At 55.5% G+C, this 15,564-nt stretch overlaps 1 protein-coding gene across 1 annotated transcript; it reads right to left on the bottom strand.

Moving 5' to 3' along the window:
* Positions 1-3,747: 3,747 nt before the first annotated feature.
* On the bottom strand, positions 3,748-12,080 carry TRIB1 (tribbles pseudokinase 1). The gene is made up of 3 exons (XM_041769438.1): positions 11,034-12,080; positions 8,833-9,125; positions 3,748-6,190 (listed from the first exon to the last, which is right to left on the bottom strand). The coding sequence occupies exons 1-3, from the start codon at positions 11,391-11,393 to the stop codon at positions 5,725-5,727; spliced, it is 1,119 nt and encodes a 372-aa protein (XP_041625372.1). The 5' UTR covers positions 11,394-12,080; the 3' UTR covers positions 3,748-5,724.
* Positions 12,081-15,564: the final 3,484 nt, after the last annotated feature.

Genomic DNA, 15,564 nt, shown 5'->3' on the forward strand with positions numbered 1-15,564 from the left:
TAAAGATTTTATTTTATTATAAATAAAACCTTTTTAAAAATAGGCTTATAATTTTGGAATAATTTTAGATTCGCAGAAAAAGTTGCCAAGATAGTACAGAGTTCCTCAGTCAAGTTTGCTCCAATGTTGCCACTCTGCATTTCCGTGGTACATTTGTCACAACGGAAGAAACCCACACTGGCACATTATTATCAATTAAACGCCAGACCGTGTTTAGCTTTCACTCATTTTCCCATTAATATCTTTTTTTCTCCTGTTCCAGGATACCACACAGCATTTAAGACTAAATAAAGAGTTTAGAAAGTTTAAAAAGTGCCCTCCCAGTTCTAAAAACAAAAGGACAATAGGCCTTAAGGGCTCTGGGTGTGTTAATTAGCAAATGAAAGCTGTGCTGTGTGACTTTGGGCCAATCCCTTACCTTCTCTGAACCTCCAGCTCAGCTCCCCCTCTGTCAAAAGGGGAGAATGGCCATACCCCTGTATAGAGGTGCAGGAGGTAATCCTTCGCTAATTCATGGGGCGCACTCCACCTGGCTCGCAGTGCACCCCAAGCCCTCTGTTGATACATCTCAGCCGGTAGAAACCATAGCCTGGAACCGGGACTAATCCAGCACACTTGATACTTTCCAGCAAAAAACTGTCCCAGCAAAATGCCAGCTCCAAAAAGAAGACACTGTGTCACTGGTCTAGTGCACCAGACCCAATCTGCCAAGCACAGGACAGGACCGGACCAAGACCTGCAGTTACCAGGCCGGGGTTGGAGTCCGCCCCTCTCCTCACTCGCTGCGGGCCCTTGGGCGGACAGTCCAGTGTCTGGGCCTCAGCAGCCACATCTGTTCAATGGGAACAAATCACCCACCTCGCAGGGATGCTGAGAAGATAGAATGAGGTCCGTGCCATAACACCTCCAGGAAGACTGAGGTGGGGTGCTGGCTACATCCTGCCCTTGTACCTCTTCTAGGAACCACTAAGTCCTTGACTGCAGTTGGGGTCATTACAGAAAACCTGTTGGCGGTTCAGCGCGGGTGATAATGACATCCTGCTCTTCTCTTTTTTTCTGGAGGGGGGGGGTGATTCACTAAACCCTTGCTCTCTTTTTCCCAGCCAAAGCCCTGTTGACCAGCCGATTCCATAATCTTCGTTCCCGCAATGCCCCTCTTTGCCCAGGGTGGAATTAGACAAGGAACCCAGGCACTGTGCTGCGCTGTTTTAAAAGGAAGCACAGGACTAGCCCCACGCACGGTCAGTCCGAGGAAGATGGCTATGGGACTTATTTGCACAGAATCGCAGCATCATTCTGTTTTCCCACAACGGCAGCGGAAGGGACAGAAGAAGAAATCCATCAAGGAATATCAGTCCCGTTGATAGATGAATAAGAACCACGGTGGCAGAGACCTCGGTCACAAGCTTTCTGTTTTCTTGCTTGTGGCTCTCTGAGCTGCTGGAAGACATCCACCCACCCACCCATCCATCCACCCACCCACCCATCCATCCATCCATCCATCCATCCATCCATCCATGTTGGCACTGGACGCCCTCCTTGTGGTAAGCACTGTGCAGGGTGCTGGGGAGCCAGGGGTTGAGTACTACTATCACAGTCCCTGACCCCATGCAGCTAGGACTGCTAGCTGGGTCATCCGTTTCCCAAGGGTCTGTGGTGCCTGGCACAGGGTGGGGGCACGGTGTTTATTCAGTCGTCTATCTCTCATCTTGCGTAACGCTCCCACCTTTATGACTGAGGTACTGGGTCTTTTCTAAGAGGTTAACTGGGACAAAGGCTCAGTGTTTGTATTTATCTCAAACCACCTTCTCCAATCACCATCTGCCGGAAGCCTTTGTGCTGCAGCGTGCAGACACAAAAGACAACACCGAGCAAGGAGTCTAAAGACCCGAGTTCAAGTCCCAGCTCCAAGCGGCTTACCCCTGAGTGGCTACTGAAAGACACCTGCGACTCCGTTTTCTCATCTACAAAATGGAGCAAATAATATCTGGCTTGCCAGATTCACTCAGCTGCTGTGAAGAGAAGAGGGGGGGCGGGGAGGGAAAGAGTAAAACTTCTAGAAAGTATGCTATGAATACAAGGTTCTCGAGGTATTACTTGCAAGATTTACTCCAATGACAAATAGGTTGAGGACACAACGGGAAATAGAAGCCATCAACTTTCCAGCCAAAGGCTCACACACCCTCGTTCCAAACTTCTAGAATGTAACTGGGTGAAATTGCCCCAGATTTGTTCCTACCTTGGAAGAGATTACATTTATGTATCTGTGGCATCACATGCCATCCCAGCCAATCCTGACCCATATCTCTCTCCATTTGGTGCATGTAACAACAGTACTAAGAGGTGTTGTAACCTTAATTGCTTGCAAAGTGTTTTGAAATCCTTAGATTAAAAAGCTCAGTGAAGTCCAAAGTATTAGCCTTCAGTATGCCCAAGGAGTTACGTGGAGCCTCGCCCAGATGCGTTGGAACAAGGGGACACGACATTGCATATTCTGAGGTCCCAGGAACTTCGGGCTTTAAGAGTTCTATTCGTGGGATGACCCTGGACCAACCCCCCAGCTTCCCAGTTTCTAAGCTACTCCGGAATTTTGACCATCCCCACCCCCACCCCCACCCACCCAGCTGCTTCTGATGTGCTTTTTTCCATTTCTTTTAAGGTCCTGGGTCACGAGGCCTGAGCTGCAATTTACTTTGGTGTCATAGGTCTGCTTTCCTGGGTGACCTCAGCCTGAGTCCTAGAAAAAGGCAGTTGTGTCATCTGGGACTTCTGTCTGCCTCTTCATTTAAACCCAGAGTTGATTTATTCCATTCTAATTTTTACCGTGAAAAGGTAAAATTCTCCCCCACGGGAGTGACCCTGGGAGGGGGTGTCAGACAGGCCGAGGAAGGGACCCGAGGCCGGTCCCGGGATCCTGGCAGTGTTTTGCATTCTGGATCCTGCTGCTGGTCATGCCAGTGCCTTCCAGGGTTGGCTTTGTGAAAATTCAGAGCTGAACACTTTTCTGTGCATTTTTCTGTATATCCGTTACACTTGACAATGTAAAGGGTTTTTTTAAAATCACTCTCGATGCTAATTTACTTGGCTTAGAATAGATTCTGATGTAACTGTGAAGCTATAAACCTAATTATATCAAAATCCTTGCTTTCTCTTTACCTTTGTGATTCAAAATAATGTCGCTTTAGTTTTTCCTTCCTTCATTTCCACTTACAGGGACAGAAGGAAATGCCTCAATTAGCCTTTTTAATTAAATCCAATGCAGGGTGGGGAGGGTGGGGGAACCTCATTCTCAGCAGGAAGCCCTGGATGCCCTCAGGGACACATGCAGACTTCTAACTGTAACAAAATTCTGTGGGATTTGCCGGAGTCCCCTGTTCTAAGTGGCCATAGCTTTCATCAAATTCTCAAGGGTCCCTGACCTAAAAAAGACCCAGAGCCGGAGGGTTTGTTCCACTGCTTCTCTCCACATGTTTCTCAGCTCTGCACCAACCCGCAGCCCTCACCAACCTCATTTCACCAAGCTGGCTTCACCCATCAGAATGAATTTGCCCACTTCAGTGGAAAAAAGTGAATGGGCTCAACCCTTCCAAAGGTCATACATAATCATCATCACCATCATCAACATCTGTTTGCTTCTGGGTTTCCCCTGTGATATTCCAAACCCGGAGGCCGGAGACCTTTGCATCCCCCGCATGAGACCGCACAAGGCAGAGGCAGACTGGACTCCGAAGAAATTCACTGCGCCTATTTACGAAACCAGATTTATTAAAATTTCTCTACAAGTCAGAAACGGTCGTCTCACTGTTCACGTATATACACATGTACAGGAAGGATCTAGTGTTTCGAGCTTTCCCGGCAGAAGCCCCAGCCAGCCCAGGAGTCCTCCGCCGGGTAATGTATCACAGATACAACAGTCGAGCAACCACGAGCGCGTTGAATATGACAGAGGGCCTCTGTCCTCCCTCTTCTCCGAGTCCCATGATTCTGTCAAGGTCATATTGCCGATAATCATTCACATTTCACGTGGCTTTAGACACGCAGGTTATTCAGACAGACACAGACAACAAAACAAGCCTCAGAGCCAAAACGACAAAAACGTAGTATCGGACAATAGGTATAAAAGGTAAAATATATATACAAAGTACACAGTACGTGAGGTATACACAGCATTCTCACAATGCATGTTAGTTGTTTGCCTAGGCGTAGCCCTTAAAAGATGACTGCCTGCTTTTTTGTGCCATTGTTCAAAATACAGTATGTTTGGTTTACCCGTTTAACCACCTGATTTCAGTACTGAGACACTTACTGGTATTTCGTGGGTTCTTGGATTTTAATGCGAGTTGGTTTTCTCTGTTAAGCTCTAGCTTTTGTAGGTAGTGAGCTCCCCATCTCTGGAAGCATTCAAGCAGGTGCTGCATTCCCACCTGAAGGAGGCTGAAGGGAGGAGGGGCGGGGGAGGATTTCTGCTTTGGGAGGTGGCAGAAAGAGGACAAAGGTTGGACTACATTAAAGTCTCTCCCGACTTTAAAGATTTGGGGCCCTTTCACTCTAGATGTCGATCATAGAGATGTATTCGTAAACCACGCCAAATTTGAAATACGAACAACCCATCATGCAAAATGCAGCCGCACACACAAATGCCAGAGGCAGACCATACCCATGAGGGGTTAAAGTACAATCCTGGAAGTGGGTCTGAGAATCATCTAAGCCTATCCAAAACTCACTTTCTCTTAAAGCACAGAGATGTTTGACATTCACTCTCGGGAGAGGCGTGGAGGGCCTCTCCTTATCTTTCTCCTCCTAGACAGAATGTTCCACCCTGAGATGGTCTTGGGAACAAAGGGTAAACTGCTGACCCAACAGAGCTAACGGTTTCCAAGTGCTCAAATTGACTTTAAACAATCTCCAAGTCCCTCAGTCTGAGCTCAGAGTTTCTGAAGCAGCCAGGAGTTCAAATCTTTTGTGATACTTCTCCACGGTTAGCTGGTAAGTGCTTGGAGAGCAGAGAAGGAGCCGTTTCAAGGTCAGAAGGAAGGCATTAGTGCAAATGAGGTCTTGGCAGGAAATGGAGGAGAGCGTCTGGGTTCGCGGCGCAGGCTCCTCTGCTCCTCAAAAAGTCCGCTCCGACGACGGGGGGCAGGGTCACTGGGAGAGGTGAGTGTGAAGGAAGGGTGCGTGTTAAACCAAACCAAACCAAGAACTTTCCAAGAGAGAAGCCGGGGGAGCGACAGTCTAGCTCCCAGAGACAAGGTCAAAGATGGCAGGTTTATTGGCCAACGTGATTTGTCACCCTGTTAAAATATGGTTATTGCCCAAAACGCCACTGTGCGACTCACTTCCTCTCCCTTTAAAATGTTCACGTCCATTTCACTTGGCCACACGCTGTAGGATATCCGTACTCTTTGCCACCCCTGAAGATGCAGGATCCCCCACCCCCACCCCGCCCCATCTGACGGCGAGACAGCGGGCCAGGGTTCGAGACAGCGGGCCAGGGTTCGTTGAGGAGGGAAACGACTTTGCGGGGCGGCCGATCGATCCGAATGTGTGCTGCTCAGATCAATACAGTCACTCGTCACAACAGGTAAGAGGGGGCGCCACGTCGAGTTCAGCAGCTACCAGCTTTACGCCATCACGTATCTGGTTGGCACCACGCCCAAAGGCCTGTCCATCTTTAGAAATGGAAATGCCATGTGTGAGAATTATGAGGTTTCTGAGGTTTGGGGATTAGCAGAAGAAGGAACTAATGTCACTGTCCTCTTGGTAGTCTGGAACAATCTGGTCTGAAGTTCCCATTTCTGAGTCAACGTATCCAGGTTCCAAGACAGACTCAAACCAGGGATGGAGTAAGATCTCCGGGGCAGTGAGTCTCTCGGAGGGCTCCCGTCTCAGGAGGCTGCGAATGAGGCACCTGGCTTTGGGGGAAATGTGGTCAGGAATGCAGAACTGTCCACGTCGGATTTTGGAGAAGAGGGCACTGGGATCTGAGTCATGGAAGGGGTATCGTCCCACCAAAAGGGTGTAGAGCATCACCCCTAGGCTCCAAACGTCTGCCGCCTTTCCGGAGTAGGTCCCCGTGGTGTTCAGAATCTCAGGGCTCACGTAGGCCGGGCAGCCGTGCTTGTCTGACAGAGCATCGTCTTCCCCCTTGATTATGTGTGTGTCTTCTAGACTTTCCAGTCTGAGCTGGCTTCTGCAGGAGAGGAAACAAGCTATTACTTCCAGATCGGCTGCTATGAAAAAACAAAGCCTCCTCTATAACAGCACCCACAGGCACTAAAAGCAAAGGCCCAAGGAATGCCATTTACCCCTTCATCCAGTAAGCAGGGCCCTGCCACCACCCAGGACTCAGGATTTCACAAACCAATACAAACTGCAATAAACATTCGCAAAGCATCAAGAGCGCCTGGGGCGGAGGGTATGATGCAAAGCCCCAAATACTATTCATTAGGCTAGAGCTTAGAAGAGATATCCTAATAGGGTTACACAACTTACAAAGTTCACATTGCAGAAGTGGGAGCTTGTCTCAGGGGAATGCTGACATTTTTCTACAGAAGCTGTCAGGGAAGAACAGTATATCCCTCCTTCTGGGGCGGTGGGGGGGAGGGGGGGCTGAGCATCCTACAGGCCCATCTTCTTCTCGTGCCACTGACTGCTGGGGCTACATGGGCCCGCCTTCCGCATTACGGAACACGAGGCCCAGAGTCAAGGCTATCATGCTCACGTTGTCAGCACCCCTGCTCACGCCCGCGTGCTAGACACACACAGGGAACTCTGTCTACCTGGGCCCAGGGCGCGATAACCGTGCCGGGAAAGGTGCCAGGAATGTTAATTGCATTTATTGGGGTGTTTCATTGCAAAGAACACTTGGCCGGGACCTGGAGGTTATACGGGCAATCAGAAGTGGCTGGTGGATTTGAAGGATGCGGGGCCTCCGAACATCCGTACCCACGGATGGCACATCAACACCTGAACCTATTTCTTCTACATGAGGGTTTATCTTTCACATGGGGAGTTATCCTCTACACGGGGGGGCGGCGGGGGGGGCGGTATCTTCTACATAGAGGGTTTATCTTCTACATGGGGGGCTTTATCCCCTACATGGGGGGGTTATCTCCTACATGGGGGGTTATCTTCTACATGGGGGGTTTCTCTCCTTCATGGGGGGGTTTATCTCCTTCATGGGGGGGGCTTATCTTCTATATGGGGCTCTGAAAAACATCTTTAGGCAGAGGCTCTCTTCTGAAGCTGCAGGTGCCTCCTTATTCAGACGCACCTACCATAGGTCATGGGTCCCCCAAAGCCCAGAGCCACGTGGGGAACACCTCTATCATCTGGTGGCAGACCGTGCCCCTCCCTGCTTCTCTGAAATAGCCCTGTTTCAGTAAGTCACTTGTTGTGAAGTCAAAGGCAAGCATTTGGTGCTGGCTAATGGGTCAATTTCTTTTCCTCTCAAAGGTCTGGTTGTGTTTTTTTTTTTTTTTTCTTCCTGCCTTCCTGTTCCCTGGAGTGTAGTATACATGTGCTAACTTCGTATGTCCTCAGCCTGACCTCCCCGTCGTTATGTAAAATACCCATTGGTTCTGTAAACGGAAAATATGACTCAACCCACACTGTCTGCCCCTGATTGGCTGCTGTAGTACTAAAACCCTGCACCTGTGCTGGTTCCCCGGCTAGCGTCAGCCTGCCATTGCTTAACCCTCGGGTTGCCAAACCCCGTGCACATGACATTCGCCTGTGCAATGCGGATTTCAAAAGCTAGCAAAGGAGGTGTGTAAGGCATGTTTCAGAAAATACATCAACATATCAAAGGAGCATGTTCCAGGAATTGGAAACTTCTCCATTGCAAATACTTTGCTTTTCTTTGCTAATCGGTTATGTTCCAATAAGTTTTGCAAGGTCAGATATAAAGCTATGCTTTATGGCAACTCAACCCTGTACTCTTTCCTACGGATCTGGAGGCAAGGGTAAAAATGCACAGCTGGGGGCAGCCCCCCCCCCCCCACTCACAAATAACTGCAACAAAATAATGCACACCCCTCCACAATTCTACAGGGGGTTTTTCGCTCCTTTATCTTTCCAGAAGGGATACGGCCCACCTCTTAAAGTCAAGTAAAGTCTATTCCCCGCGGCTTCCCGAATTCCCTTGCCTGAAACCTCAACTCTGAATCCTAGCGTCTCGTTATTCTCTTATCAAGCTCATCTTGTCCTTTATGAGGGAAAGTCACCATCTATATTTAGGAACCAATTCCAGCCAACATCCATTTATTATTCAATGTGGCTACTTTCTCAAGATGTATCCAAACAAGAGGTCTGAAAAGTCATCAGAGAATGTGAAGAGCAGTACTGGGGGCCAGCCCGAAGTGGAACGGGAGTAGGGTACAAAGGAGGAGAGCAGAATAGGGCAAATCCAACAGTTTAGCTCTGTCATACTTTTTAGGCACACACACACAAAAAAAAAAAATTTAAAAAGCTCCCTGCTTGGTAGAAGCCAGGATTTGAAAACTTCCTTTAGGAGTCAATGCGGTGAGGATAGACTGGCCATCTGTTACCCGAGAAGAACTGACCTTTCTGATAACAATGGGGATAAACTTGATCCTGGAGTGGAAGTGGGGAGGGCATCCTGTCATCATGTGACATCCCACAGAAAGAAGCACCAAGGTGTCCCGGGGCCACATCCAAGACAGTGCAGAATAAGCCATCCTTGGCCGTGGCTCCTGGGGAGCGGCCTTTCTAAATACTCATTCTGGGACAACCGAGCCCTCGGCTCTGATGCGTACCTAACCGCTTAACCTGCCCCGCAAGGCCACAGGAGGAGCTGCGGAGGCTGCTCACCTCTCCTCCGTGGAGAAGACGAATTTCCTAAGTTTCAGGTCCCCGAGCACGATGGCCGACTGATGGCAGTGGGCAACGGCGGAAACAATCTGCTTGAAGAGCCGGGCAGCCTCCTCTTCCCGCAGCCTCTTCCGGCTTCGCACATAGGAGTGCATGTCCCCAAAGTCCTTCTCAAAGAAGACATAGGCCTTGGTTTCCCCAAGGATCACTTCCACAATGCCAGTGATGTTCCTGTGTGACGGCAGCTGGATGTAAGGCCTGATTTTGTCCTGGTAGTGTTTAATAGGAAACACCTGCAGAGAGACGGTGACCCCATTTAGGAGGCTGGAAAAGCAGAGGCTGCCTCCTGAATGCGGGACTGCAGCTCTCAGCCCTCGGCCTTGGGTTGACAGTACAGCTCCCTTCATTTATCTCTGCACCACCACCACCACCCCACACCTTATGCAAGAAGCCTCAGCTGCCTCTAACACCCCAAACCAGCAACATAGAGGGCTCTGGCCTAGCAGATACCCACTGGGTTACTCTACGGATGGTTTAAAAGAGCTGTCTTCTATATACGTCGCCTCCTTTCACGAGGGCTGAGCCCTAAAGCTCGCACCCTCTGTGGCCCTTCCTTGTTTGCAGGTGGGGGCTGCTGCAAGTAGCTGCAGGAAGCCCCCCCTCCCCTCCCCTCCCGGGATCTCCAGGAGCTGAAAATGCATGACCCCCTGCAGACCCAAAGCTCTCGCCACAGAGAGCACAGAATGTGGTGACTCTGCAGCCTCCCAGTGGAAGCAGGGGCTGGGGAACATGCAGATCTGTCATTAGTCAGAAGGAACAGATGACTCGCAGAAAGACTGTGACAACAGAGCCTTAAACAACCTGCCTATACAGTCTGACTCAGGTAGAAACGGCCTTGAGTTAAAATTAGCACAGGATATGGGATGTTCTGTATGGTTTTTACATTTGTTTGTTTATCTCCAGCACCACCCCACCCTGAGGTGGGGGGGGGGCACACAGCTCCCACCCTCCACCTTCACCAGGGAAATGGGTAGTCTCTCCTCTTAGAAACTAGCTGGTCTCTTTAAGGGCCTTTTGTTTAGTCCGGTTACTCATATCCTAGACTCAACTGGAAACGGTGACACATGGGCTGTCACCATCTGGATTCAGCTATTATCTGCTCAGAGGAACTGGAAGGGGTTGCACAATGGCCAGACCCACCCCACCTCTGAGGCCTGGCTGCCCCTGCCCCGGCTACAAGAATCTCTCGCCCGCCCCCCTCCCACATGTTCCCCAAACCGCTCCGAGCCCCGGAGCCCCAGCGCCCGGGAAGAAAGGACCCCCCCCCCCCCCCCCCCCAGTGCACCGGGCTGGAGCCCGCCTTGGAAATTTCACTCCCGTCGGACAGTAGGTGGCAGCAGCAAGCCTAGGGAGGGGGAGGCGGGTGGAGTTCAGGTGAGTTGCGGAAAACCCGAGAGCCACTTTAACGGAGGGGGGACCCTGCCTGTCGCTGCAAAAGGAGCAGCCCCGAGGCTCCTGGGGGACGTCGGGGCCGGGGCCGGGCGTGCACGGGCGCCGGGGGTGCCGCGGGGCATCCTGCTCCTGGGAGCCCGATCTCCCCCGGAACGGAATCCCCCATGTTCAAAAGAAAAATCGCTGGCCGGAAGGTAGAGACCTGCGTGGCGGCGGTTCCCAGCCGGCGTGGGCTTCCCAACATTTCTGCGCCGGGCAAAGGCCCCGGCCCGCCGGGGAGGCCACCTCACCGCTCCCTCGGGGGGGGCGGGATCCCCAAGACCGAGCCCGGCACGGTCTCCCCCCCCGCCCCCCTCACCACCCACAGCCTGGCCCAGGTGCCTCGCAGCCCCGGCAACAGCTGCCGGCCGCTCCGGGCTCCACCGAGGCCCCCACTGCGGGGCGTCCGTCCAGGACGGGGGGCGGGGGAAGCCGGGGGGTGAGGGCAGGGGAATGGCACGGCCCCGGGATGGATCCACGTCAACTCCACAACTTATCTGGGGCGCCGGGCGCTAGGGCAGACCGCGGGGACGCGGCCACTGAGCCCCGCCGCGCCCCCGCCGCGCCCCCGCCGCGCCCCCGCCGCGCCCCTCCAGCCGAAATCCCCCCGGGTGCACGAAGCGGCCCGAAGCCCGCCGCCACGCTCCGGTCGCCGCAGGTGGCCCCGGAGGCCCCGAGCACCTGGGCGGGCCCGACCCCCGGGCGCCTACCTTGCAGCGCAGCTCCCGGCCGGTGTGGATGCACAGCGCCCGGGACACATGCTCGCGCTCCGCCAGGGGCAGCAGCAGGTAGTCGGCGATGCGGCTGGGCCCCGGCGCGCTCCCGCAGCCGCCGCCGGCCCCCGCGACGGCGGGCGGCGGCTGCGGGCTGCAGGGCGAGCCGGGGGGGCTGAGGTAGTCCGGGGGGCTCGGGCACTCGGAGAGGCGCGGGCACTTGGCCGCCACGGCCGCCGCGTCGTCCGCGTCCAGCAGGCGTTTGGCCGGGGCGCCCCGGGCGGCCGGGAGCAGCAGGGCCGGGCCGCGGGGCTGCGAGGCGCCGCTCATGGCAGAGCGCACGGGACCGACCCGCATCCCGTCCCGGGCCGGGCCGGGCTCGGCGCGGGCGCCGCGACCTCCTCCAGCCGGCGGGGTGGGCTTTGCAGGCGGAGCTCGGCTCGGCCCCCGGGGGCAAGGCGGGAGCGGCTCCCGGGAGCTGGCGCTGCACGCGGGCAGCACGTCGGCCGCGCGTCCGGGGGCGGGCGGCGGAGGCCGGCGGCGGCCCCGGGACCTCGGCGGGCAGCGGCTCGGGGCGCCTGGCCGGGGGCGGCCGCCGCTATTGTTGTCGGGGCCGCCGACAGTCCCGGAGGCGGAGGCGGCGGCGGCGGCGGCGGCGGCGGCGCCGGGTGTTGCCGACGTCCCGAGCCGCGAGGGCAGGATTCCGCAGGCTCGGCGGAGCCGCGAGCGCTGCACCTCCCCGAGCCCGAGGTCGGTCCCGGAGCGCGCCCGAGCAACTTTCCCGCGGCTCGGTCCTGCGCGCCCGGGGCTCCGGCGTGGCGTGAGCGAGCCCGACGCGCTCGGAGAGCGGCTGAGCGCGAGGGAGCGAGGGAGCGTGTGCGCCGCAGCGCCCGGCCAGCGCACTCCTCCTTCTCCTTTCCCTCCACCTCCTCCGCCTCTCGGTGACTCACGCCGTGTACACACACTCACAGGCCGGGCTGTGTAAACAGTTGGGAAGCCGCGTTGAGCAATGAGGTGGCTGCGACGACTCGGGCCCCGCCGCCCGGCGAGCAGTCACCCAAGCGGAGGGAGGAGGCGGGGGCCGGGGGGCGGGGAGGGGGCGGGGCCGCGCCGGCGGGGGCACCGGGGCGGCCCGGAGGCCGGGGATGCTCGGGGCTGCGCGCGCCCCGGCGCAGGTGGTGCGCCCCGGGCCGGCCGGGACGCGCGCACACGCCCCCCGGGCTGGGACGGGCCGGAGGCGGCGCGCGCCCTCCCGCAGGCCGGCGGCTCGGCTCCAGCAGCGGGGGGAGGGGGCGGAGGAAAAGTTCCCGTGACGTCAGGGCCCCGGGAAGCGGGCGGGGGCGGGGCCGGCGGGGAGCGGCGGCCGCCGATTGGTGCGCGCTCCCCATTCACCCCGAGCACAATGGGCTGCGGGCGCGCGCGCCACGGGGCTCGGCGGGGCGCGGGCGCGGGCTGCGGCGGGACGGTTGCGCCGCCCGCCCCGGGGATGCCTCCGCCGCCCCGCGCCTGGGGACCTCCGGCTGCGGCCGTGGGCGCCTCCCGGGCCCGGCTGCAGCCGGAGGAGGGGAGGGGAGGGACGGTGATGCGTCCCAGAATCAGTCATTCACCCCCACGCGGTAGTTCCGGGGAAGACCTGTGCGTGGTAGTGGATGTGGCTTTTTTTTTTTTTTTCCCCTTTTCCTTCCCCCTCCCAGCCCTAATCCCCAGCGTCTGTTCGCTTCCACAAATAGAACCTTCTGTTGGATGAAATAAAAGCAAACACGGGGCCTTCTGCGCTGCCTCCACCTCCACGCCCCTCCCGCGCCTGCCGCCCTCCCGGATTGCACGGAAATAGCTTCTCCAGGCTCCCCGGCCGCCCCTTCGCGGTGACTCGCAGAAAGAGCTTCCTGAGCCCGGGGCCGGTGGGAAACAAAGGATGTGGGGAGCTGGCGGAAGGGGCCCACGTGGCTGCCGCCGGATTGCTGCCCCCTCCCCGGCCTCCGCACGCGCCGCAGGGTCTGGGGCCCCGGGGCCAGCCCCGGCTCCGTGGGGGCGGGCAGGGGAGTCCGAGTCACCCCGGCCAGCGCCTGGGATGCTGCCTACACCCGGGCGCCCCTGCCAGCTTGTGTGCCTACATTCGTGCAACGTGATTTGGGTGAGCATGGAATGTGTGCCAGACCCTGCAGCGGAAAACCTCCCCTGGGAAAGGAACTTAAAAATCTGCCCTTTTTCCTGAGAGAGCTGGGTCATTTTGAAGTCTCGGGACACCCAACATAGGTAACGATGGCAGAGAGCCTCTTCCCCTCCTGCTAAACACTGAATTTTCTAAAACGAGGTTGAGCCCCAAGGATAAGCCCCTCTTACGTCTTCAGTCTCCATGTATTCCACAAACACTAATTATGCATCTACTGAAGGCCAGATGCTGGGGATTAGAAGATGAAAATGTGAATAATAATTGCTAACATTAATTGAGGACTATGACGTGTCAGGCACTGTTCTCAGCACTTTACACATAATACTTTGCTTTGGTTTTACAACCTGCCTGTGGGGTTTTTTTGTTTTGTTTTGTTTTTTGTTTTTTGTTCTTGCCCCATTTCATGGAAGAAGACTTCAGAGATGTACGTTCCTTGCTGGAGTCCAATAGCTAGTGAGTAGTGGAGCTTTCAGGCTCTTAAGCACTCTTGGGGACTCAAGGGAGAGATTAGAGTCTGGGAGAAAAGAGGGCTAGGGAGGAGTGCCAGCTAGAAGGCAGCATTTGACCTGGGGGATGTGTGGGATTGTGAGATCTTTGCTGGGGGGAGTTGGGGGACAAGGGATGAATGGTGGGTAGCAGGGGAAGCAAGGTTGGCTCAGGCCAAAGGGCTTGCAAGGTTGGTGGGAGCTGAGCCTGCAGAAGTCGTGGAGGACTCCACTGGCATGCCGGAGGGTTGCATTCGGTCCTGTGGCCAGGCCAGAGCCTACCTGAGGTTTGCCTGCTTTCAGGGTATTCTGTGCCAGTATTTAAGATCCACTGAGCTGCCAGCTGGACATCTGCACTCAGATGGCAAACCCGACATGAGCCATCAGCACCTCCATCCCAGGGGTACACTCCCCTCACTGTCTTCCGAGACAAAGGCACCACCACCACCCACCCCACCCGCCCTCCCGGGCACCCCTTTCCCCTTGAATCTGCCCTTTTCCCATTCCCCACAGCCAGTCTCTGGGGCCATCCTAGACCTCTCAGAGCCATTCCCCCATCCTCTCTGCCCGGCTCTCTGGGGCTGCCCCTGGTAAACTGTTTCCCATGCTCTCTTGCCCACTGGCTTCCAGCCTAGTTTCCCAGTGGAAGGCCCTAGAGGGAGACGGGAAGGTGGGGAGTTGAGACTGCTTCCCTTTCTCCCTGCTTGGGGCACTGGGGCTGCGGCTGTTCTGCGGCTCCAGCCCCAACTATTGGGATGCTGTGAGGCCAGATTCCCCCTTCTGGACCCAAGGACTGATTCCTCCAGTTGCCGGGATTGCATTTTGGGAGCCTTTTTTGAAAATTGCCTTGACCGAGAAGAGCTGCCCAGTCCGAGGTCACACTCCCTTCCCAGGAGGTCTGTATCCAGCGGCAGGTGATCATCCGGTGGCTGGAAGATAACGGGTCCAGCTTCCCTGTCCCAGAGCCCTCACCCCTCCTTGGAATTTGAAGGGCATCTCAGCTTCAGACCTCCCATCTAGGCACACCTAAGGCCATCTTTTTTTTTTTAAAGATTTTATTTATTCATGAGAGACACAGATAGAGAGAGAGACAGAGACATAGGCAGAGGGAGGACCAGGCTCCACGCAGGGAGCCCAATGTGGGACTCAATCCCGGGACTCCAGGATCACGCCTTGGGCCAAAGGCGTCCCACCTGAGGTCGTCCTTGAGACTGCACTGCACTCAGCCCAGCTCTTCCCCCTGCCCAATCCTCTTCATTCCCCTCCCTTCCAGAGCATTCCCTGATAAGCCCCCCTGCAGGCTAGTCTCCATCTCTGACTCTGCCTCTTCAGGAACCCAACCTTGGCGCCCCTCCCTCTTCACAATCCCGGTTTACTATAGGGACTCTGGCTCCCGGGATCAAAGGACACCATTTTCATCCCTCCAGCTTTTGGGGGGGGGGGGGCAGCAGCTTCCTGAGGTTGCTAATCTCTGGGTTGCCTCCCCACCCCCCCAACACAGACAAACCATGTTGTTCTGTTTTGTTTCTGTTCTCCCCTTACTTTTGTAACTAATTCTCCACTGTTCGTCTGTTTCATGGAACCTCCCGGCCTGTTGCACCCCCATGGAGATAAACCCCATATTTTCCCCATGTCCATCTCCTCCTCTCCCCTCTCAGGATCTTCAGGCAGGACCTTCCCCTGGATTTCTGCAGTAAGCTGCCTACTTACTGGGTCCTTCATTCAATTCTTCGACAAACAGTGAGCACCCACTCTGCCAGGGTGCCAGTCAGGTCCTGATACAGTGGTCTACAAAACAAAATGTGTCCTTTATCTCCTCATCCATTCCCTGCACACCGACCAGAGTACTTTCCCTAATATTTGAATTTGA

Source organism: Vulpes lagopus, chromosome 9 (genome assembly GCF_018345385.1).
Source record: "Vulpes lagopus strain Blue_001 chromosome 9, ASM1834538v1, whole genome shotgun sequence".
In the NCBI taxonomy this organism is placed as follows: Eukaryota; Metazoa; Chordata; class Mammalia; order Carnivora; family Canidae; genus Vulpes; species Vulpes lagopus.

What these genes read in the sequence shown, in the direction of transcription:
- TRIB1 (XM_041769438.1), bottom strand. Translation starts at nt 11,393, where the DNA reads ATGCGGGTCGGTCCCGTGCGCTCTGCCATGAGCGGCGCCTCGCAGCCC. An exon ending in GCCGGGAGCTGCGCTGCAAG is followed by an intron (nt 9,126 to 11,033) that starts GTAGGCGCCCGG and finishes GTCTCTCTGCAG; the next exon opens with GTGTTTCCTATTAAACACTA. An exon ending in GTCTTCTCCACGGAGGAGAG is followed by an intron (nt 6,191 to 8,832) that starts GTGAGCAGCCTC and finishes CCTCTCCTGCAG; the next exon opens with AAGCCAGCTCAGACTGGAAA.